We start from the raw sequence: 25,215 nt of genomic DNA, 5'->3' as shown, positions 1-25,215 counted from the left end.
GCTTGTAACCCATAATGGATTTTTCCTCCAGAAACTTGTCCAACCCCCTTTTAAAGGCGTCCAGGCTACATGCCATCACCACATCCTGTAGCAAGGAGTTCCACAGACCAACCACACGCTGAGTAAAGAAATATTTTCTTTTGTCTGTCCTAACTCTCCCAACACTCAATTTTAGTGGATGTCCCCTGGTTCTGGTGTTATGCGAGAGTGTAAAGAGCATCTCTCTATCCACTTTATCCTTCCCATGCATAATTTTGTATGTCTCAATCATGTCCCCCCTCAGGCGTCTCCTTTCTAGGGTGAAGAGGCCCAAACTCCATAGCTTTTCCTCATAAGGGAGGTGCCCCGGCCCAGTAATCATCTTAGTCGCTCTCTTTTGCACCTTTTCCATTTCCACTATGTCCTTTTTGAGATGTGGCGACCAGAACTGGACACAATACTCCAGGTGTGGCCTTACCATCGATTTGTACAGCGGCATTATAATATTAGCTGTTTTGTTCTCAATACCTTTTCTAATGATCCCAAGCATAGAATTGGCCTTCTTTATTGCTGCCGCACATTGAGTCGACACTTTCATCGACCTGTCCACCACCACCCCAAGATCTCTCTCCTGATCTGTCACTGATTTGTCATCAAGATCAACTATATTACATATCTGAACCAAAAGCAAATGGGAAGAGATACTGGTGTCTGCAGGTCACCTTTCTTTCAGTTCTAAGGAAAAAGCTCATCCACTAATGGAGTAGTTAGTAGAAAACTAAGTGAAATTTGAAGGAGCAAATCCAAATACGAGACATTATGTTTTTAAAAAGCCAGAGAGATTAACAACTCAATCCTATCAACCAACCCCCCCATGCAGCCACACCAATGGAGTGTGCATTGCATCTACAGGAAGGGGGGCAGTTGGGAAGGTCTCCTCAGGATAAGTGAATTGTTCACTTACCCCGGGGAAATCCTCCACCACAGCTATGGGACTCCTCAGATCTACACCTGATATTTAGCAGGTGTCTGAGGCATGTAACAGCTGCGGACAAAGGGGTTAGGATATTGGTGCATGCAAGTGCTGTTGAACATGGTCCTGATCTGCCTCCTTCCTCACCAGAAACCCCCTCGTTTCTCTCCCTTCCTTAACCCATTCTGTCCCTGCCAACATCGGACCTAACTTTACTGATCTAGCAAGCTTCCTACACTGCTGCTGGTTACAGCAGAACATGCAAAATGGGTGCTGCCAGCGCACTGTGTGCCAAAAACCATTTTACAACAGCAGAATTCTTCCACTGCAAGTGCCGACCCAATCCTGGATAGGATTGGGCCATAAGATGTCACTAGCTATAATGTTATTGCGCAATTGTTCAAGCTTGTACTTTCTCATCTCAGATAAAGGTTAGGTTCCCAAATAATTGCCGAAAGATTAGTTGGCATGATTGCCATCATGCCTCATGCCATCACGCCTCAGGCTAGTATGCTCTGTAGTAAAATGTGGTTTCCAATTCTGGTTCAGAGGCAAACAACAGTTTGCACAAACCACAGTTTGCCCATGATCAAACAGAGGAGTGAAGAAGGGAACTGGATGATACAAGTCCTCACAGCTAAACCACCATTTGGCCATGATGTGTGAACCAGCCATCTTTTCCAACAATGACACAGTTCTGCTCAAGTCAGTTATGACCATGTCTCACTGAAACAATATACATTAACTGCAAAAGTTCCATTATCCTCAAGAGAATTTACACATAACTTTAGCTGAATTGTCCCAAAGAGAGAGAGAGAGAGAGAGAGAGAGAGAGTATGTGTTTCTCAGAAAAGGAAAAAAAACTTTGGTTGGAGATATTCTTTTCAAAACCCTGCCAAACATAGCAGTACTTGTCCACACAAAAGTAAAGCAGGCAAAACAGACACAGAACCTATCACCAGCCTTCTCTCCTTTGTTCTCTATTTCACCCTTCCTACTGGTCAGACTAGGGTTGACTGATCTGAAGAACTACCAATGTAATTGTAACATTTGCTCAAGTCTAACAACTGCCAACAAATGGACATTTGAGTGGGTGTATTTGAAATCCAAGAATAGACAAAGGGCCGAAGAACAGATGCTTTCGAAGACGCCGAAGAATAGTCGCCGCATGAAGCGCCGAAGAATAGACGCTTTTGAATTATGGTGTTAGAGAAGACTTTTGAGAGTCCCCTGGACTGCAAAGAGATCAAATCAGTCAATCCTACAGGAAATCAACTCTGACTGTTCATTGGAAGGACAGGTGCTGAAGCTGAAGCTTAAATACTTTGGTCATCTTGTGAGAAGAGAGGACTCTTTAGAAAAGACCCTGATGCTGGGTAAATTGAAGGCAAAAAGAGAACGGGGCAGCAGAGGATGAGATAGTTTCGCGGAGGCAATGAACATGAATTTGGACAACTCCGGAAGTTAGTGGTAGACGGGGGGCCTGGCGTGCTAGGGTCCATTGGGTCACAAAGAGTCGGACATGACTTAACGACTGAACAGCAAAAAAATTGAAATCTATACCTTTGGTAGGTCCTTTCTTGTTCTGCATGGCCTGTTGCTCCTCAGTAATATTCAAGCGCCTAACTACATCAGCCAGAGCTGACTTGAGCAGCTGGATGTCATCTTCCTGCATCTGAACACGTTGCTCCAGCGAAGCAATGCGATCTGTCACCTCCATGCTGCTTGCAGCAGAGGCACTGTCATCTAAAAAAATTGGGGGCGGGGGAGAAGATGAGATTTTAGACTGGAAATGTGTAAAGAAGCATAAAGAAACATCATCATCCAAGTACTTTTATTAACCATAAAGAATAATTTTTCATCCTACAATATATAAAAATGGAAAATTTAGGAGATCATTTCCCTTCTGATCATTACAATTTGGGCAACAAAAAACCTACTCAGATCTTCATGCATTATACAGTGGTTCTCAAACTTTTAGCACTGGGACCCACTTTTTAAAATGAGGATCTATCAGGACCCACTGGAACGAAAATTTTTAACAATCCTAGGCTGCAATTCTATCCACGCTTACCCAGGACTGAGTCCCATTAACTATCATTGTTAAAAGTGTAGACAGAGTAGCCTGTTAAAAGTACAAATCTGTAATATTTTCCCCAATGCAGTCACATGCCATGGTAGCATCAAGTCTAAAATATTAAAAATAAAATATTGAATGGGGACCCACCTGAAATGGGCTCACGACCCACCTAGTGGGTCCTGATCCACAGTATGAGCAAACACCGCATTATAATATTGTGTCAGCTGATCCTGCATCAAGTTTCCATGTATAGTACTTTAAAAAATAACAGTGGTGAAAATGATTGCAGTCAAATCGTAATCACACAATTGGTCCCAAAAGGCAGTTTTGTTCCTGACCCTCACTTTCTTGTACTTTTTGTGGTGATAGCGTTGCCTCTCTTATCCCAAGACTTAACAAGAGGAATCCTGCTTTCTGTGGCATGACAATACGTACTAAATAAATGATTTTACAGCAGTAGAAGTTTCACTTTTATCAGAGATTAAGGGGGTCCAATTCTATCCAACTTTCCAGCACCAATGCAGCCATGTCAGCGGTACATGTATTGCATCCTGTGGTAGGGAGACAGTCATGAAGTCCTCTTCAAGGTAAGGGAATGTTTGTTCCCTTACCTCGGGGCTGCATTGCAGCTGCACTGGAGATGGAAAATTGGATAGGATTGGGCCCTAAGAACACGTTTAAGAGCAAAGACCCTAAGTACCAAAGCAATAAATGAGAATATTTTGATATGGGAGTTATTATAGCAAGTTTACTGTTGAGAAACTATTATCAGTAGCTGGCCAGTGGGCACTACTTCCAGTAAGCTACCCACAGCTTTGCTATCTTGGCTTCTAAAACAAAAATATTTAATCATTTAATGGCAGCAAACAAACTTTGCTAGTTACGGTATTTGAAGTAAACTCAATTACTTCAAATACAAAAGACGCAATTAGTTGTCAGGATCTGATACTGAAACATGCCCTCTTTCCTGAAATGAGATGTGAACATTTTTTGCTGCCTGAAATAATCACATTTCTGAAACAGTTATTGTACTCAGCAGTAGATCCTTCTGTAGCGTAGCTATATGAGATATTAATCTTAACATTAAAATTAACAGGCACTTTGGCATCTGTATCAGATGCCTGCAGTCATAAAGCGATCCTTGTACAGACACAAGGAGCTGCTTTAATCATTTTGTACTTTAACTCAGCTGGAAGTAAAATGAATTAGCATATTGCACAGATAATCCCATCAAAGATTTGATTTAAAACATCGTAAAACAAACTCAACTGTGCACGCATTTTGCCAAGTTTCATTTGCTTTTAAATCGAGTAATATTTTTTAAAATATTCTTAGAATTACATTTGCAAACACAGTTCCCAGTAGGCAGGACAAAAGCTACACTGTCACCTATTTGACCACTTTGAACTTGCTCTATTGTATCTTTCACGAAGTCCTCCTCTCTCCACACAACAAAAGCATCTTTTAGATTCATTCACCTGTGTGTTGCCCACCCCAACAAGTTGGGCCAAACTACTCCTAACTTTACAAACATTACTTTTAACATGTCTATTTGGCCCATTTTTCCTTTTCATTTTAAATAATATAGGGCCATGAGAAATGACACCAAGTAATTTTGAAAAGCATACAAGTGCATCCACTGCTTTAGTTAGGAAAATAAAATCTGCTTTGGCATCATGCCAAATGTCTCTGACTACAACCTAAAAATTCTCAATGCCCTTGAAGTGTTCTCATTAAAATATTTTGTGATTCAGAAACATCTTGGACAAATTAAAATAGATATTTCCTAGTTTTTGTGTTAGAAGCCAGAAGTACAAATTCTCAACATTTGGCTCATCTCTGAGGCCCATATGTGCCCCAAAAGTGCCCAGTATAAAGAGGAATGCTTTCTGCTGCTGGCCATTTTCTCTTCCCACTAATTAATCTATTTTCTCATACAGAGGAAAGTTTTCTTGTGGCAGTTTCAAGGACAAAACAGGGCAATCAATACATCCCTGCAGTACCTTCCACTTTAAAGTGGCTTCTTACTTGAAGACATGAAGATGTACCAGAAATAAAAGACTGATTAAAGATACATGGAACATAAATACAAAGAACTATACATGTACAGACAACATACAATGAGGTAAAGATAAATTTATCTGGAAATTATGCTGGAAATTCCCTCAATTTCCAGCAAAGATAAAGATCAATGCTTCCAGAGAAAGGTGTATAACCCATTTCTGCCTAGCCCACAGGTGTACACATTTGATCTCTATTGTGTATTGGGCAGAAATACCTTAAGATGGAACATGTACCAATATTTTTCAACAAAGCAAATTAATTTTAATGGCAGAACATGTCTCAAAGTATGTGCAGAAAGAACACACAAGCAAGCAACCTTCTAAACAACCATATGATTGGGTAAGTTTTTTTAATTTCAGGACATAGGAAGCATTTGTGTGTGCCTGGTTGTACCTGATGAATGGTTAAAGCGGTTAAAAATGTCCTAGATTTCAAACATATTAACTGATAGCCAAGGCTTTGTGGCCCAAACAGACCCCACAAAGCAGGCAGGCAGACACAAAAGAGAGTGCATTACTTATGAAAGGCACCACTAAGTCCAGGAGACCAGTATGGCTCACAAATAGAGTCAAGGAAGCTATAACACAAGGCAGCTTCCCTCAAAAAAATGGAAGTCCCAGGAAGGGCCTTTAGTCCTATGACCAATGGCCCAAGCCTTCCCTCACCTCCCAATGGTAGCAAAGCTTCCCTGATGGCAGACTGCCATAAAGCAGCCAGTTTCTGTCACACCAAGGGTGTCAACACGTTGTTGGGACTGCTGGCAAGAAGGCCTGCGCCTTTCCATCCCCACCAGTGAGGGAATCACCACTTGCTGGACGCATGTACGGTGATGGGGGAAGGTGGGAGGGCAGAACAAGGTGGAGAGGGGGCAAAACCAGGCTGGGAGGAAGGTGTAACAGGGTGGGGAGGCCATGGGATGGGGAGGATCTGTTGCAGGTGGCCCGCAATGGATCTTATCCCTTCTGGTAGCAGACTCCCTGCCCTGTTTCTCTCCTCCGACTTGCACTGGCAAACTTTCCAACGTAGGTTCCAACATAGGTGTCAGGCCTTTGGCATCCCAGGCCCTGAATTGTTGTAAGCCAGGATGTGGCAGAAGGGGCCTTGATGTCCAGGCCTGGTGTGAAAGGCAAATAAAGGAACAGAGGCACTGTATATGTATGCTGATGCAATCAGCTGCACCTGTTGCAGGTGGGAGTCACATGACTTGGGGAGAGCTGTGTGCAGAGTCACATAGGCTATTGTACCACTGGACAGCCAATCAGAATGGGTCACAAGACTGTCTTGTGACGATGAGGTCGCCCCATTCTGATTGGCTGGCCCCTGTATATATGGGGGCAAAAACAGACTGTTCCACCTCTTGTGTGAGCTGTGGGACAAGGGCTCCCTCCACTGCTTGCTGTTTCACGTCTGTGATGCAGCAGTGGCAGCAAAGGAAAGGCTGACCTTGCTTTGTGCACGGCTTTTTTGTAGGCCTTGAGTTATTGCAAGCATTCATTCATACAAGTCCCATCTCTAATATATTCATTTATGTAAATTTATTTGAATTTGAAATGTAAATTAATTTTTTCCCGGCACCCAACACAGTGTCAGAGAGATGATGTGGCCCTCCTGCCAAAAAGTTTGGACACTCCTGTCATAGAGGAACATTCTCCTGTTGAGATCAAGCTTTCGTGGTTCAAATTTCCCTCCCTTCTTCCTGCCAAATCTTCAAGACTTTCATCTGTCCTTATCACTATTGAATACCCTGCAGAATCCCACAAAAGTCATCATTCTGCAAATATGTGGCATCACTAACCTATAAAAAGAGTTCTGGATCTGTAACAATAAGACACGCAAGATTCTTTATTACTATTCTTGTAAGTATTTCACCACACACTTGAGAAATACTAACTACATCAGAAAATGGCTAAATGGGATGAAATCTAAAACTATAGAAAAGGTAAACTGTGCAGCTTCATTGTTTGTATAAAATCTGTTTACATTTGGGGGAAGCGGTGTGCATAAGCAAACATTAAAATATACCTTATCAGCATAATAAAGTGTTATTAATATTTAAACTGATGCATGATTTCAGACAAAAGTGTGATTTCCTAGTGATGAACCAATGCTTTAATTTACAATTCCCAATGTTGTTTTATATATGACGGAAATGCTTATTTTCTCTACATGAAAGCAGCTTCAACACAAGGTTCCCTAGTGAAGAATGATTCTATAGTAAATTCCCACACACGCAGATCTGTCTAATATTAGCCTGCAGCAGTGACACAACAGAGCCTATTTGTTTTTAGAAAGCTACAATGAATTCTGGACGTAATGCAGTCAGCAGGTACGAATGAGCTTGGTGTGTTACACACATTACTTCTGCAGTGTCTTATAAGAAGAAATTGATTTCACTAATGGTGAAAGAAAAAGTATTGCTTATTCCACCAAAATTCACCTATTAATTCATATGGTATCAAATTCATTTTGATAAAGACCCCTCAAGATGAGCTTGTTTTGTGTAACGGATTTAGAGTCCAATTCTATGCATGTAACAGGAGAGGAAACTAAACGCTTTCCACATGCGCTGCCTCCGACACATTCTCGGCATCACCTGGCAGGACAAAGTTCCAAACACCACAGTCCTGGAGCGTGCTGGAATCCCTAGCATGTATGCACTGCTGAAACAGAGACGCCTGCGTTGGCTCGGTCATGTCATGAGAATGGATGACGGCTGGATCCCAAAGGATCTCCTCTATGGAGAACTCATGCAAGGAAAGTGCCCTACAGGTAGACCACAGCTGTGATACAAGGACATCTGCAAGAGGAATCTGAAGGCCTTAGGAGTGGACCTCAACAGGTGGGAAACCCTGGCCTCTGAGCGGCCTGCTTGGAGGCAGGCTATGCAGCATGGCCTTTCCCAGTTTGAAGAGACACTTGGCCAACAGTCTGAAGCTAAGAGGCAAAGAAGGAAGGCCCATAGCCAGGAAGACAGACCAGGGACAGACTGCACTTGCTCCCAGTGTGGAAGGGATTATTCCACACTTGCTCCCAGTGTGGAAGGGATTATTGAGAACAAAACGGCTAATATTATAATGCTGTTGTACAAATCTATGGTAAGGCCACACCTGGAGTATTGTGTCCAGTTCTGGTTGCCGCATCTCAAAAAAGACATAGTGGAAATGGAAAAGGTGCAAAAGAGAGCGACTAAGATGATTATGGGGCTGGGGCACCTTCCTTATGAGGAAAGGCTACGGTGTTTGGGCCTCTTCAGTCTAGAAAGGAGATGCCTGAGGGGGGACATGATTGAGACATACAAAATTATGCAGGGGATGGACAGAGTGGATAGGGAGATGCTCTTTACACTCTCACATAACACCAGAACCAGGGGACATCCACTAAAATTGAGTGTTGGGAGAGTTAGAACAAACAAAAGAAAATATTTCTTTACTCAGCGTGTGGTTGGTCTGTGGAACTCCTTGCCACAGGATGTGGTGATGGTGTCCAGCCTGGATGCCTTTAAAAGGGGATTGGACAAGAAAAGAAAAATCCATTACGGTGTACAAGCCATGATGTGTATGCACAACCTCCTGATTTTAGAAATGGGTTATGTCAGAATGCCAGATGCAATGGAGGGCACCAGGATGAGGTCTCTTGTTATCTGGTGTGCTCCCTGGGGCATTTGGTGGGCCGCTGTGAGATACAGGAAGCTGGACTAGATGGGCCTATGGCCTGATCCAGTGGGGCTGTTCTTATGTTCTTATGTCACTCCCAAATTGGCCTTTTCAGTCACACTAGACAGTGTTCCAGAGCCACCTTTCAGAGCGCGATACCATAGTCTTTCGAGACTGAAGGTTGCCAACAACTAAGGTCTCATTGTAGTCAATGGGGCTTACTCCCAGGTAAGTCTGGATAGGATTGCAGCCTTAGATACACAACAAATTCCATAGTTCTGAAAGGTCACCTAACTGCATGAAGCAGAATGTAGCCAAAGGGAATCATTTTAGAACTAGGAAAGCAGAGCACACTTTTTAAAAACCCTCCCATTGGAAGCAACAGAACTTAAGTGTGGTTCTTGACTTTGGTTTGATCACACATATGATATCTCATTCTTGGATGCAAACGTTTCTAGAACATGCACAGTTTAGGGGTCTTACTAATATAGTCTTCTCATCCGAAGCAAGATAAACATGAAAACACCTGACAAATTTTTATCAAGCAATGACAAAAGACTCTAGTCATGTTTAATCAACCCAGAAAATGAATATCCCTTTTCAAGAAGGCGCTTCCTACCAAAATCACCAGTCACTGTTGAAAGTGAAATGTATGTTTTGTAGAAGCACACGTCATTCCATAATCTACTATTTGAGAAAGCTGCTGATCCTTATTACGCTAAATAATTCAACAACGCTGGTATTTAGTTGAATTGAATGTACAGTACGCTACACAAAGTTTATGACCTTGCAATCAAAAATAATTTTTAGTTATACTAGTCTTAAGAAATGTCTGCAGAAATCTCAAAGTTATCTAAGATCTAATATGTTACAAGTCAAACCAACAGTTTTATTTCCTTGCCCAACAATATGCCATGACTATGCTCCTGTTTGGAACTAGGATACTGACACCAAAAGAACAATATAAAACTTGGCCACTGTATGATGAGATATTTGAATGTTTCCCACAGGCCAATTGCTTAGAGCATTACATGGTAATGACTACAGTTTTCCAAACAGTAAAGTACATTATTCCACTTCAAACAACTGATTCAAGTCTTGTCATTCATGATCCCTGCCATGGACTATGTGGAATGCTCTGCCTATACATGCCCAAGACTCATTTCTTGGGGTCTTCCAAAATTGTTTTTTTACTTGCTAAAGAAACAAAGTGCTCAGCCATTCGCTATGGGCTGCTAGGAACTCCAAATAAAAAATCTCATGGTTGGAGGATGAGACTGCTGCTCAAGTCTACAAGCCTCTTTGAGTTGAGAAAAAGACAGGAACGCGCAACACTAGCCATTGCAATAGGTAAGCAGTGTAAAACCTCTAGATTGGCAAAATCTTGGATAGTACTAGAGCCTGGCCTTCTGTCCTTGCTTAGACAACACAGAATGCCTGCTACTCTTCAGTCACTTCCAATTTCCAGCTACTTCCAGCTTCTCCACACTCCCCGCCAAGATTCAGATAGGGCAATCAACACTTCTAGTCAGACATTCTTCACTAAAGGCAGAAGTAAAAGTGTTGCTCATTCCACTTGTATGAAATGTCTGTAGACATTTCAGACAAACATTTCCAAGAAATTATTCTGTTGCTACCAAATCAAATTTTCAAAGTTGTGTTTACTTCCTGGATTGCTGAAAACCTGATCCTCAGATCCCGAACAGGTTTTAATACATGTACAGTTGTTGCATGTATTGTGGTTGAACACATATTAAAACAGTCTTTCCTAACCTGGGGGCTGCGGGAAACAATGTATTTCCTCTTAAGGGGAGTGGTGACCCAGTGGTAACAGCAGGATGGAGGTGATATCACTGCTGGGTTCACGCCGCTGCCTAAATAAAAAAGGGTTTTCTTGGAATACCTGTCTGTGGCGGTGGTGGCTGGAGATGCTGCAAAACCCAGGTTCTTGCTGCCACTGAACACAGTTAAGTCCAGAAAACCCTTTTTACTTAGAACCATAGCAGGAAGAGTTTGAGAGCCACTAAATCTTTACTGCAAGCAGCGGGGGCAAGAGGGAAGACAAGAGACACGATGCCCAGCATCTTGCCTCTGATCTGGGTGCAGGGGAATGCTGCCACTCATTGCTGCCTGCGGGAGCCTCCCGGGGGTTGGAAGAGCCCGGCGCCAGGCTCAGCAGGGCTCCCCATGCACCGCAAAGTCCTCCATAAGGTGATAGCAACCACTTCCGGTTTCGCGATCGAGAAACTCTTCCTGAGAGTTTGAGAACCACTGCTGTACTGAATAGGGTTAACTACTGGCTGTAGTTCTGGACATCTATGGTAGGTCTTGGAACATATGCCCCATGGATAGTGGGGAGGGTACTGTACTTAGGGGCCTTTCAGATGATGGCTTTAGTAGTTGCCAAGCACCATGCTGGGCATCGCATCTCTGCCTTCCCCTCCTCCCTGCCCCTTAAGGGAGAATTGCCCAGGGCTCTCAGGCTGGGGTGTCGCGACACCCCAGTTTGAAAACCACTGCAGTACAGTATTTGCAGAGGGTGGGTTTTAAGACCAAGAGGCATCCTGGCTGAGTGGCAGGTTGGTAGCTGTCAATACACATCTCTGGTCTGGAGGGAGCCATCAGGTGAGGCACTTGCAAGAGGCAGTGGGCCAGTGGAGGGAGGAAGGAAGAACTCCTTTCTATAATTTTGAGAAAACATATCCGATCTGCGGGTAACAGGAACCACTGATAAAGGACGGGCTACTGTACAATGACTTTTGATTCAAGACCTAGTAATTCACTTGAACCAACTTTGTCCTCTCCCAACAAGACCAAAACAGAAGCTTGGATACCACAAATTAAGCTATATAAAAATGTTGCTATATAAAGCAATGTAATACTGGGGGTGTGCTATCGTCCTCCAGACCAGAAATCTGATGGGGACCTTGAAATGAGGAAACAGATCAGGGAGGTGACAAGGAGGGACAGGGTTGTAATCATGGGGGACTTCAATTATCCTCATATTGACTGGGTCAATTTGTGTTCTGGTCACGATAAAGAAACCGGATTTCTTGACGTGCTAAATGACTGTGGCTTAGATCAGCTAGTCACGGAGCCCACCAGAGGACAGGTGACTCTGGATTTAATTTTGTGCGGTACGCAGGACCTGGTTAGAGATGTAAACGTTACTGAGCCATTGGGGAACAGTGATCATGCTGCGATCCGTTTTGACGTGCACGTTGGGGGAAGAATACCAGGCAAATCTCTAACAAAAACCCTTGACTTCCGACGGGCGGACTTCCCTCAAATGAGGAGGCTGGTTAGAAGGAGGTTGAAAGGGAGGGTAAAAAGAGTCCAATCTCTCCAGAGTGCATGGAGGCTGCTCAAAACAACAGTAATAGAGGCCCAGCAGAGGTGTATACCGCAAAGAAAGAAGGGTTCCACTAAATCCAGGAGAGTGCCCGCATGGCTAACCAGCCAAGTTAGAGAGGCTGTGAAGGGCAAGGAAGCTTCCTTCCGTAAATGGAAGTCTTGCCCTAATGAAGAGAATAAAAAGGAACATAAACTGTGGCAAAAGAAATGTAAGAAGGTGATAGGGAAGGCCAAGCGAGACTATGAGGAACGCATGGCCAGCAACATTAAGGGGAATAATAAAAGCTTCTTCAAATATGTTAGAAGCAGGAAACCCGCCAGAGAAGCGGTTGGCCCTCTGGATGGTGAGGGAGGGAAAGGGGAGATAAAAGGAGACTTAGAGATGGCAGAGAAATTAAATGAGTTCTTTGCATCTGTCTTCACGGCAGAAGACCTCGGGCAGATACCGCTGCCCGAACGGCCCCTCCTAACCGAGGAGTTAAGTCAGATAGAGGTTAAAAGAGAAGATGTTTCAGACCTCATTGATAAATTAAAGATCAATAAGTCACCGGGCCCTGATGGCATACACCCAAGGCTTATTAAGGAATTGAAGAATGAAGTTGCAGATCTCTTGACTAAGGTATGCAACTTGTCCCTCAAAACGGCCACGGTACCAGAAGATTGGAGGATAGCAAATGTCACGCCTATTTTTAAAAAGGGAAAGAGGGGGGACCCGGGAAACTATAGGCCGGTCAGCCTAACATCTATACCGGGTAAGATGGTGGAATGCCTCATCAAAGATAGGATCTCAAAACACATAGACGAACAGGCCTTGCTGAGGGAGAGTCAGCATGGCTTCTGTAAGGGTAAGTCTTGCCTCACAAACCTTATAGAATTCTTTGAAAAGGTCAACAGGCATGTGGATGCGGGAGAACCCGTGGACATTATATATCTGGACTTTCAGAAGGCGTTTGACACGGTCCCTCACCAAAGGCTACTGAAAAAACTCCACAGTCAGGGAATTAGAGGACAGGTCCTCTCCTGGATTGAGAACTGGTTGGAGGCCAGGAAGCAGAGAGTGGGTGTCAATGGGCAATTTTCACAATGGAGAGAGGTGAAAAGCGGTGTCCCCCAAGGATCTGTCCTGGGACCGGTGCTTTTCAACCTCTTCATAAATGACCTGGAGACAGGGTTGAGCAGTGAAGTGGCTAAGTTTGCAGATGACACCAAACTTTTCCGAGTGGTAAAGACCAGAAGTGATTGTGAGGAGCTCCAGAAGGATCTCTCCAGACTGGCAGAATGGGCAGCAAAATGGCAGATGCGCTTCAATGTCAGTAAGTGTAAAGTCATGCACATTGGGGCAAAAAATCAAAACTTTAGATATAGGCTGATGGGTTCTGAGCTGTCTGTGACAGATCAGGAGAGAGATCTTGGGGTGGTGGTGGACAGGTCGATGAAAGTGTCGACCCAATGTGCGGCGGCAGTGAAGAAGGCCAATTCTATGCTTGGGATCATTAGGAAGGGTATTGAGAACAAAACGGTTAGTATTATAATGCCGTTGTACAAATCGATGGTAAGGCCACACCTGGAGTATTGTGTCCAGTTCTGGTCGCCGCATCTCAAAAAAGACATAGTGGAAATGGAAAAGGTGCAAAAGAGAGCGACTAAGATGATTATGGGGCTGGGGCACCTTCCTTATGAGGAAAGGCTACGGCGTTTGGGCCTCTTCAGCCTAGAAAAGAGACGCTTGAGGGGGGACATGATTGAGACATACAAAATTATGCAGGGGATGGACAGAGTGGATAGGGAGATGCTCTTTACACTCTCACATAATACCAGAACCAGGGGACATCCACTAAAATTGAGTGTTGGGCGGGTTAGGACAGACAAAAGAAAATATTTCTTTACTCAGCGTGTGGTTGGTCTGTGGAACTTCTTGCCACAGGATGTGGTGCTGGTGTCTAGCCTAGACGCCTTTAAAAGGGGATTGGACGAGTTTCTGGAGGAAAAATCCATTATGGGGTACAAGCCATGATGTGTATGCGCAACCTCCTGATTTTAGAAATGGGTTATGTCAGAATGCCAGATGCAAGGGAGGGCACCAGGATGAGGTCTCTTGTTATCTGGTGTGCTCCCTGGGGCATTTGGTGGGCCGCTGTGAGATACAGGAAGCTGGACTAGATGGGCCTATGGCCTGATCCAGTGGGGCTGTTCTTATGTTCTTATGTTAGTTTCTCTTCCTGACCAGCCTAGGATACCAGTGACACACTGTCATTTTGATAAAAGAAAAATATTTGCTTTATGCTTGTGTGGTGAATAGAACTGCTTTAGCCTAACTGGGAAATGCCTGCTTGTATGTAACATGGCTCCAACTTGCTTTAGGCACAATCCTAATCAACTTTCCAGCACTGACATAGCTGTGCCAATGTGGCATGCACTGCATCCTGCAGTGGGGAGGAAGTCAAGGAGGGCTCCTCAAGGTAAAGGCATGTTTGTTACCTCACTTTGGGTGTGCACTGAGGCTAGGTCAGTTTTAGAAAGTTAGTTAGGACTGCGCCAGTCAGTTAATACACCCCTCACTCTGACCTCGATAACTTGCATGTAAACCTCAGATATGTATTGGTCACATCGGTGTGGCTGATGCCTGGCTCTGTTAAAACAATGGATCTTTGAGAATAGGGGCAGGGGGTACACAGATGCCGGTGTCTCCTGCCTTCCCAATATTTGCCCTTGCCCAGGGTGAAAACACTAGACTGCGCTGCCACCATGAAGACAACAGTCAATCTTAGAGAGATAATCTTCAAAACCCTTCTTCCCACAAGCATGGAGAATACACAAAAGGCTGTACAATAGCATGTAGCCAGTTGAACAGCTACAAGCTGAGTTGAACAGATAACAGGTAGGTGAAGAGTTAAAGCAGGAAAGAGTGTAGTGGGCAGTCAGAGGAAAATAACAGAGGTGGAAAAGAAAAATAGCAAACAGGCATATACATTGGGCCTTCATTATCCACAGGGGTTCCGTTCCCAGAACCCCCTTGGATATGGAAAACTGAGGATATTGAAACCCGTGGTCTTGGGGGAAGCTTTGCCCTCTGAACCCAACTGGAGTTGGGTTCAGGTCAGACCTGGAGGGTTTCTGAAGCCCACAGAGACCACACGTGATCGCCCATGGCAGCTGTGGGCCTCAGAATGCCCAAAATAGGGCTTCCAGTTTTACCATCAAACTGGAAGTGACTTTTTATTGCCTTATAAGGCATCATGAGGCCCAAGAAAGGTGTGCTCCAGTCAGGCTCAGATGGCTGTGGGGGGAGGCCAGTTCGGCATCCACGGATCAAGTGGATAACAGACCTGTGGATAATGCGGGCCCCCTATATACGCAGTATATATTTATGGCCGCCTTTTAATCATTTTGTCCCTGATCTGTCTCCCTGGCTATGGGCCTTCCTTCTTTGCCTCTTTGCCTCAGACTGTTGGCCAAGTGTCTCTTCAAACTGGGAAAGGCCATGCTGCAAGCCTGCCTCCAAGCGGGCCGCTCAGAGGCCAAGGTTTCCCACTTGTTGAGGTCCACTCCTAAGGCCTTCAGATTCCTCTTGTAGATGTCCTTGTATCACAGCTGTGGTCTGCCTGTAGGGCGCTTTCCCTGCATGAGTTCTCCATAGAGGAGATCCTTTGGGATCCGGCCATCATCCATTCTCACGACATGACCGAGCCAACGCAGACGTCTCTTTTTCAGCAGTGCATACATGCTAGGGATTCCAGCACGTTCCAGGACTGCTGTTTGGAACTTTGTCCTGCCAGGCGATGCCGAGGATGCATTGGAGGCAGCGCATGTGGAAAGTGTTCAGTTTCCTCTCCTGTTGTGAGCGAAGAGTCCATGACTCACTGCAGTACAGAAGTGTACTCAGGACGCAAGCTCTGTAGACCTGGAGCACCTGCAGATTTGAGCATCCATGGATGCTGAGCCTGTGCTTCAGAGGGCCTCCCGGATTCGACTAGATGTTGCCACCACGAACAGGATGTGGTTTTCAGTTGTGTCTGGGAGGCCTTCTGAGGAGACTAGGACGACAGCATGCCCTCTGGAGAGCCTGGCGCAGCCTCCAGGTAAGTTATTGCAGCACCACAAACCTGTTCCCTCATGGACTTCAGCATCTGCAGATTTTAGAATCTAAGGGATTTGTGGAACCGATTCCCCGCAGATACAGAGGGCCCATTGTATGTTGTAAACTGCCTTGAACATCCTGACTGAGGAAGGGAAGGCAGGATATAAATTTTTTAAATAAGTATCAAGTCAAAAGGTCTCAAGTAGCAAAGCTACTAAAGAACCCCAGCCTGAGTTCTTAGAGAACTACTGCCAATCAAAGTGCTGGATCAAATGGAAAAGTCTCAGTATAGTAAAATGCCAATGGTGTAGTAACTTCAGAACCAGGATGGTGCCAGATTGTTGGATATGTCAGACTATCAGGAGGTTCTATGGGCAAGCAAGGAAAATATATACAGCAGTATCTTGCATTTTCATCTGGTTATGGACCAGAGCATGGATGAAAGTTTAAAAAAATGGATGAATGTCAAAGTATAGCCTTATTTAGCTTGCAAATTTATTTTGGCAAGCAAAAATTGCAAAGATCTATATAACACATGTAAATGCATGCATAATCTAAATAAACAAGAAATAAAAGAAAAATAAACATAGGTTCAATGATCATGCTGGCCACCCTTTCAGCAGTGACCACTTTTGCTGAGGTGTCACTGCTGAAAAGGCGGCCCATGTGGTAATTGAGCTCTCCCAGTGTCGCCATTTCAGAAGCAGCTTTTGCAGAGGCGCTGGGAAGGAGAGATAGAAGGTGACCTCAGAAGGTGAGGAACAGTAAGGGGGAGGAGGCAGACAAAGAAGGTGAGAAAGGGAGATGCTGTTGAGGTTCTGGGAGAGCTCTGTTATTATGCAGGTTACCCTTTCAGCAGCACTGCTTCTTCCTAGGTGTCACTTTGCAGAGCACCTGTCAGCTGCTGAGATTCAAAGTGATGCAAAAAGGACAGTGAACAATGAACATTTACGTGACAAATGCAGACCTGTAAAGGTTAAACAAAAGAGCTGGGGAAAGAAACCTTCAACTCCTGATTCATTCCCCATACAACAATCCTTTACCAACACTCACCCACCCTCGAAAATTTACTGAAGTATTTTGAAAACCTGCCAGACAAGTCTGAGAAATTGAGAAAGGCACCTCATGAGGAAAAGGCATCTGAAGGAATGCAAGTGTGCATCATTTTAGAGCAAGAAAACAACAGGTGAATATCCAAGATAGAGGGAGTTCAAAAGACCGTTCAACTCTTTTCTTGTTATTCAGAAAATTCCAGAATCCAAAATCCTTGCTATTAAAATACTATCACTTAATATATATTACTCTCTTTTCTTACACCAGCACTCCAAATAACAATGAAGTAAGTTCTTTTTTTATTCACAACAGAAAACTGTATCTACAACCTTGTTTACCTACTGCTCATCCTTTAACTTCATTTTCTCTTGTTTCTCTACTAGCTTCTAAGTCATCCTCTGCAAAGGCCTCATTCAAATTTATTTTCTCTTCAGTCTTCTAAACTGGTTTCCCTTCACACCTTTTCACCTTCTTTCACACCCTTTCCAAGGCTTAGAACACCTTTCCAAAGTTCCCAAATGATTGTGAAGCAATTGACTCTCCTTCAAAACCAGCTCTGTAACATGTTCTCTCTAATATGTTTCCCTGTGAGCCAAAATTTGTACATTTCTATCATCTGATCTCCACAAGGCAGTGACTGCTGGTCCAGTTCTACAACATCTTCTTATCATGCAAGTTAATCCTGTTGAAACCAAACACAGAAGAGGAAGGCATGCATGAAATGAGCCACTTGCACTCTCTGTGAGAAAAGAAAGCAATATGCATAAAGAATAATCCATCAAAAACACTAATTAGCTAATGTGCTTCATGGAGTCTGCTGTTGTCATTTTAAAATGTGTACAGGACTTGTTAGCAATGCAGACTAATCCTCAACCGTTATTTCTCATAATATATCACCATTAATAATAATAAAAATATTATTCTGTATTCTAGTCTTTTTATTCAGCAACAAACATTCTATATTATTGCACTCTGAGTTGTCTTATTCATAATATAAACTCTGAATTATGGAGCTCCATCCTTTGTCTCTGATGTAGAAGAGCTTCTACTTTTCTATTTCAAACTTTAAGACATCTAATTACGTACAACACTAATGCAACACTCCATGTATTTTCCTGCTCTTCGACTGATACGGTCAAGTATATCTAAGAAAAAAATTTGCCTACAGAGTACTAAAAATTTTAAGGTTCTGCTACAATTTTACAGATGTAAATATTTCAACAGACATAAACATCACAATACTCAGAAGTCATAATTATATACACTAATTAAGCGTATTTTAAGATGGAATCAGTTCCTAAAAGTTCCCTTTTTTGGTATGAGCTTTAAACTTTAGCCCAACTGACAATAAACACCCCCACTCTATATAACAATACAGACCCTTACCCAACACTAATCCCTCTTATAGAAGCGCCTCTCCCTGTCTTTTATCTTTTGTAGTCCAACTTTACTGTAAATTAAGCTGCATTTTGTCACACTGCCATCCAAACACATCATGTGATTTAACATAAGCCTGAAGAAACATCGCCAGAAACTACAGAAGTAATAGAAAGAGGAAATTTTTCTCCCATCTCAAAACAGATTTTTGTTTACTTTAAAAAATAGTCTCACTAGGGACCATAAATCTCCCACACTGTGTGCTCTAATTGAAACAAACTGAACACATCACTAGACGTACACCCACCCACCCACCCACACACACACACACACACACACACACACACACACAAAGTGTCGGTATTAAAAAATATTGTTCACAAATGTGCATTCCTTGGAAGCCTGAAGGCTTGCCTTGCTCATTCAAAACTGGAGAGGCTGGGAAACAGAAAAAAAACATGTCAACTGAACAAGTCAGGACCCTGGTGGTCTCCTCCTCTTGACCCAAGAATGAGGAACAGGTCCCTCTCAAGACACAAGATGGTGAGTTCTCACTTTTCTTTTCCACCCCCTCTCTCTAGGAGCAGAGTGAATTTTATTGCGCACACACACAGACGCTTCCTACATCCATGCATTCCTGCAAAGCCAGGGGAAAAAAAGTTCTCTTTAGAGCAGTCATCAGCTCTCTCCCAAGCTTTTACACACACACACACACACACACACACACTTTTTTCCTGCCTTGCTGTCAGACCAAACAGGGTGTTGGAGTGAAGTTTTATTTCCTCCCCTCCTTCTTCTTTTCCTTGGCTTCATCGTTTAAAGAGCAAGAAGGAAGATTACAGAGAGGGAGAGCCTAGGAAAAAAAGGGGGAGCCTGTCTGGATAAACCCCTGTGCTTCATCCAAGCAGGATAATTGGGAAGGGAAGGGGGGGGGGCTCTGGATTGCCCTGGCCAGCTTGCTCTATGTATCCATGTCACTTGCCAGCAACAACTAAGCAAGACAGTCAGCAGCAGCCAGTGCTGGTCAGGCAGGCACCCACCCACTCATGCTGGGCACCAGGGCTTTCCCATCAGAGCCCAGGGAAGACACCCACTCATGCTGGGCACCAGGGCTTTCTCACCCCACCCCACCGGAGCCCAGCCAAGCAGGCAAGCACCCACTCATGCTGGGCACCAGGGCTTTCCCACCCCACCTCACCAGAGCACCCACTCATGCTGGGCACCACCAGGACTTTCCCCCCACCCCACCAGAGCCAGCCAAGGCAGCCCCACACTCCCTGGGTGCTGGGGGGACACCCTACTTTCCCCTCCTTACCGTTGCAGAACTGCAGGAGCGAGGAGGTGTCATAGAGGCTGCTGTAACTGGAGAACCCGTCCTCCATCATCCTGAAGGCGGCTCTCTCCTCTTCCTCTTCCTCCTCCTCCCCTGTGGGGTGCCTTTTCCGCCCCACGGCCCCTCTCCAGCCCTTCTCCCCACCGGCTCGGGCGGCTTCTCCTCTCCCTCTGCTGCTCTGCCTGCTCACTCCTCTCACCCACACACACTCACTGGGAAGCCAAGGCGGCTGGGGCCAGCCTGCCTCCCTGCCTGCCTCTGCCAGTTGCCATGACAACGCATTCACTCCACCGTGGCTTGGGCTGATGCTTCTCCTCCTCTTCTCCCCCCCCCCCACTAAAAGAATGGGGCTGCTTCCTTCTGAAAGGGGGGAGTGAGGAGGAGGGTTTCCCACCACCTCTTCCTGGAGGAGAGTGGTGGTGGGGTGTGTGGGGAGGTGAGGATGCTATTCATCCTGGGACTTGGAAGCCAGGCAGCGATGGCACTTTTGTCCCCCTTCCAGTTTAGGATGCAACCCATTCCCCATTAAAGGCAATGGCAAAAGTCTCTCTCTCTTTCTCTCTGCTCTGAATGGAGCTGGGTGGAAGTGCTAAGGAGTTGGGGACATCCACTGTGCAAATGGCCTGCAAATCCTATCCACACTGACCTGGGAGTAATCCCCAATGACTATAATGGGACTTAGACATACATAGGATTGGGCAAGCTGAGTGTGTGTGTGGGGGGGGGGGGAGTTTTGAACAGACAAAAGAAAAACATTTCTTTACCCGGCATGTGGTTAGTCTGTGGAACTCCTTGCCACAGGATGTGGTGATGCCGTCTGACCTACATGCCTTGGGACGGAGGGGTGTTCTTTTCCCTCTCATACAACACCTGAACCAGGGGACATCCACTCAAATTGAGTGTCAAGAGTGAGAGCAGACAAAAGAAAATATTTCTTTATCCAGTGTGAAATTAGTCTGTGGAACTCCTTGCCATAGGATGTGGTGATGGCATCTGGCCTACATGCCTTTAAAAGGGGATTGGACAGATTTCTGGAGGAAAATTCCATCACAGGTTACAAGCCATGGTGGATATGTGCAACCTCCTGATTTTAGAAATGGGTTATGTCAGAATGCCAGGTGCAAGGGAAGGCACCAGACTGCAGGTCTCTTGTTGTCTTGTGTTGTCCCAGAGGCATCTGGGTGGGCCACTGTGAGATACAGGAAATTGGACTAGATGGGCATTTGGCATGATCCTTCAGAGCTCTTCTTATGTTCCTTGCCCACACTCCAGCATTATTAGGCTACAATCCTATGCACATGTACCTGGGAGTAAGCCCCATTGACTCTAATGGGACTTACTTCTGAGTAGACATGCATAGGACTGGGCTGTTAATCACCCTCCCAACCACTGACACTGCATGGGGCAAGGGGACCAAAGCATGCAGCCACTGTGTTGTTATTTGGAGGGGGGGAGGCAAAAAGGATGTGGCTTGTTCCACAAAAACAGGAGGATGTTGCTGGGAGATCCCTTTGCAGATCCACCGCAAAAAAAAAAAAAAAAAAATAAAAATAAAAAGGGAATGAATTGGGAATTGGAAATGAATCTGATTCCCAGGGCTGACACTGAGATCCGGATTTGCTCCTTGTAGCTGCTACGTGTACATTAGGGTGCAACGCCTAGATCTAAATTGGCTTACTTTCAACTCAACTCTGCAATCGCCCAGTTACTCAGTGTCTTGGAAGGAGGAATGTGCAAAATCAAAATGCAAGCTGTGCATGGACAGAGTGCCTTCTTTTCGCCTCTCCACTGGTACCTATAACCCCCACCCCACCCCTGCATTAGGATGCTTCCACGGCAGAGAGACCATAAATTCCAACAGGCGTGATTCTCTCTGCATCTTTCCTTTCCCAAAATACTGGCAGCTTCCTAGGAAACAGGAGGAAGCGAGTCTTCTGGCTTGCAACATTGAGTTACTATGCACTCCCTAGTCCCAGTTTAGCTGCGTTGATGCTCCTCCCAGCCACCCTGCAAGCCCAGGGGCTGGACTTGCATCCAACCCCCCTTTCAAAATAGGAGCAGGGGAGAGAGAAGGGTTCCTCTGGCTCTTTGGGGAGGCGCTGAAGAGCTGAGCAACCCAGGAGTAGAGAAAGTGAAAGGAAAAATAGGGAGGGGGAAGGAGGGCTGCTGAATTTTGATTACTGTATGGAAAGGGCAGGATAACAGCACATAGAGGAATGCAAACTAAACCTAGGCAGAAGGAAAGGAAGTAGCCATTTCTGACTCTGGTGTAGATCAGAGCTTGCCTCCAGTTGCTTGTGCAGTAGGAGCAGAGTAAATAGGATCAGGACCCAGGACTGGCCAAAGACCTCCCGGCAGTGGAGTGGCATGCCAAATGCTGCCCCCCTTACCTGGTGATGTACCAGACTCTGCTCCTCCCACTCCCTGGATTGTAAAAGGAAGAGGATGATGAAGAGGAAGGGTGGAGGACAGGAGATAGGCTCTAGCCTAGCCCGCTTCACAGAGGAAAGAGTTAAGTGTAGGAGATGTCTCAGAATCACCATCATCAGAGGAGAGGCTGCTACTACTGCCTGGAGTTTGCAAAGTCAAGAAGGATACAGAGGAATCCTCCTGAGTAACGTGCAAGGGTTTTGGCTGCCCAAACTGCAAATAGAAAAGTCACTGCAGCCTGATCCTTTCTCTGCATGCTTACTCAAAAGTAAATTCCACTTTGTGCATGGGATTCTGGCCTCAAAGTGTATGTGTTATACTACAGTACACTTTGGCTGTGTTTTTCTGCTTGCAGAGTGGACTAGTTTTAGGTTCTCTTGTGTCATCCGGTGATGACGGTTTACATTATGAGTGGAGATTCATTTGAATTCATGTCCATTACTGCACTGGGATTTACAGGGTGGTGGTTGTAAAGTGGAACATTAGGGACAGGTATATGAGGCTTTGTGTTTTAGACCTCAGCCTTACCCAGTCTTCATTTGAGCCTGTGCACTGAATCCCCCAGAACCTGTTTTGAATACTAAGCCTTGGGCCTGGGATGCTGGCATAACAATGAAGCAAATGCCTCTGAGCATATGCTAAGTGTTTTCCTCTACTCCCAATGGGCTCCAGTACTTCTTAAAGGGCAGGCTCAGCATTCAGGTAAGCTTGAGGCCTCCCTCTTATAAAACTGCTTAGGAATGCCCAGGAAGATGCTTGCCTATCTGTCTACTCAGAAGGCAGTCCCTTTATAGTTAATGGGACTTACTCCCTGGAAGGTGTGGAGTGACCCCTCAGCACCCAGGAGGATGCCTGCCTGCCTGCCTGTCTACTCAGAAATCAGTTCCTTTATAGTTAATGGGACTTAGAGCCCAATCCTGAGGTCCGCAGCACAGCTCTGCGCCGCGGACCTCAGTCACAGACGTGTCATAAGGTACATTTGCAGGGCTCACCACCAGACTCCCGCTGGAGCTAGCCCAGCGCTGGCCAGCTCTGGGCTAGCGCGCAGCAGTTGCCCAGGTTCTGCAGCTCTTGGTCCCCCGGACCGCCAAGCTGCAGAACAGGAGGCGGAGGGGTGGCCGGGGGCCTGCAAGAGGCGTTCTAGGGAAGAGGGAGGTGTGGCCAGGGGTGTAGGGGAGGCGTGTCGGGGAGGGAGAGAGGCAGATCCGCGGAGCTGATCTCTGCAGGATCCAAGGCACTTGTGCAGGGCTGCTCGCCCTACACGAGCGCCTTTACTTTAGCACCGACCTTTTGGTCGCCGATAAAGTGAGTATCCCCATTGTGGGGCTGCTTCCCTTACTGGGGGAAGGGGACAAACGTCCCCTTCTCCCAAGGAGCCTCCCATGGTAGCGCAAGAGGCGCAGGATCCAGCGGGAGCCCTTTGTGGAGCCGCCGGGTCTGGGAGCTCCGGGCAGCTCAGGGTTGGGCTGTTATTCCCTGGAAAGTGTGGAGCGCCTCAGAGCTCAGTAGGCAGGGTTGCCTCGCTTGCTGCTTCCCACCTCAGCTCCTCCTCAGTGTCCTCTGCCCAAGGTAGCACAGCAGGCACTTTCTAGGTGGCGTGCACAGGAGTCACGTTGTCCACCCACCCCTGCCCGAGGACCCCTTCCGCCCCTCCCCCCCGCCCTGGCCCTGATCACAACTAGGTCTTATTTTCGGGGTAGGTCTTATTTTCAGGGAAACAGGGTAGATAGAGAGTACTACATCAGAAGAGTGGCATCACAAGGACATTACACTGGAGGTACTGGAACATATGATGATCCCAATGTTTGGGATTAGAATAGAAAATACATTAGTGAATGGAATATCAGTTGAAAAAAAAGAATTACTCATTTGCTATATTTGTTTAGTCTATGGCTTTCTGAACTTGCAAACAAGGTAATATATGCTTAGTAAGGGCCTAATTGTATTTTGGAGGATGGCCAAAAGACAAAAAGGCCATTATAAAATGGTATGTATCTCAAGGATGCTAGCAATCTATAATATGCATTGATTACCAGAAGCCAACATGGATTTGTCAAAAATAAATCTTGCCAGACAAATGTCATCTTTTTTTTTTTTTTTTTTAAATTGGGTTACTAGCTTAGTGGATGGTGGAAATGTTGTGGTTGTGATTTATCTTTATTTCAGTAAAACATTCAGCCAAATTCCCAATGACATTTTACAGAAAACTAGTAAAATATGGGTTAGAATGATAATCTAAATTTATATTTAGAAATTTATATAAATATAAATTTATATTTATATTTAAAATATATTTAATTTATAATTTAAATCTATAATTATAAAATCACTTATAATTGGTTGGACTATGCAGAGTGCTCATCTATGGGTCATCATAGTAAACCTGAAGGACAGTTTTAAATACCCCAGGGTTCTGCCTTGGGCCCATTTCTCTTCAACATTTCCATCAACTACTTAGGTGAAGGAGTAGGGTAGGAGGTATGGTCTGGAAGTTGAGCTGTCACCTTGCCTGAATACGCTAAGCAAGATCATTTGCCTTGGATGGGAGACTGAAGATGCTGATGGATCTCTGCACTGAACTATGGAGGAGTCAGTGGGCAAGAGAGCATCTTGAGAACCAGTTTGAGGTGTGGTTTACAGCTGCCTGCAAAAGCTTGGAAAGCACAAGAGCTGGGAACCAGGATGACAACTGCTCTTCATTCGACACTGACCTTTAGGTCAATGTAGAGTCGAGTAGCCCCATTGCAGGGCTACTTGCTTTACCCAGGGGAAGGGGACAAGACTTCCCTTCTCCCGAGGATGAGGCGGTGGCTGCCTGGAGCACGCTGGATGTGGCAGTAG

General features: G+C 45.2%; 1 protein-coding gene across 3 annotated transcripts in view; it reads right to left on the bottom strand.

Annotated features, from left to right (window-relative positions):
- The window catches only part of EML1 (EMAP like 1), a 158,404-nt gene that overhangs the window by 62,865 nt on the left and 70,324 nt on the right, over window positions 1-25,215 (bottom strand). For 2 of the 3 annotated variants that reach the window (XM_066628939.1, XM_066628947.1), the window contains exons 1-2: window positions 19,927-20,001; window positions 2,516-2,698 (exon numbers count right to left, since the gene is read on the bottom strand). In XM_066628939.1, the coding sequence (XP_066485036.1) occupies window positions 2,516-2,698; window positions 19,927-19,996 (253 nt within the window). In that variant the 5' untranslated portion in view covers window positions 19,997-20,001. Of the gene's footprint in view, window positions 1-2,515; window positions 2,699-19,926; window positions 20,002-25,215 lie in introns of those variants that run through there. The other variant, XM_066628955.1, reaches the window with a different exon arrangement.

The sequence above is a fragment of the Tiliqua scincoides genome, chromosome 1, assembly GCF_035046505.1.
Source record: "Tiliqua scincoides isolate rTilSci1 chromosome 1, rTilSci1.hap2, whole genome shotgun sequence".
In the NCBI taxonomy this organism is placed as follows: Eukaryota; Metazoa; Chordata; class Lepidosauria; order Squamata; family Scincidae; genus Tiliqua; species Tiliqua scincoides.
The sequence above is the reverse complement of the archived record's forward strand: the minus strand, read 5'-3'. Positions and strand labels throughout refer to the sequence as shown.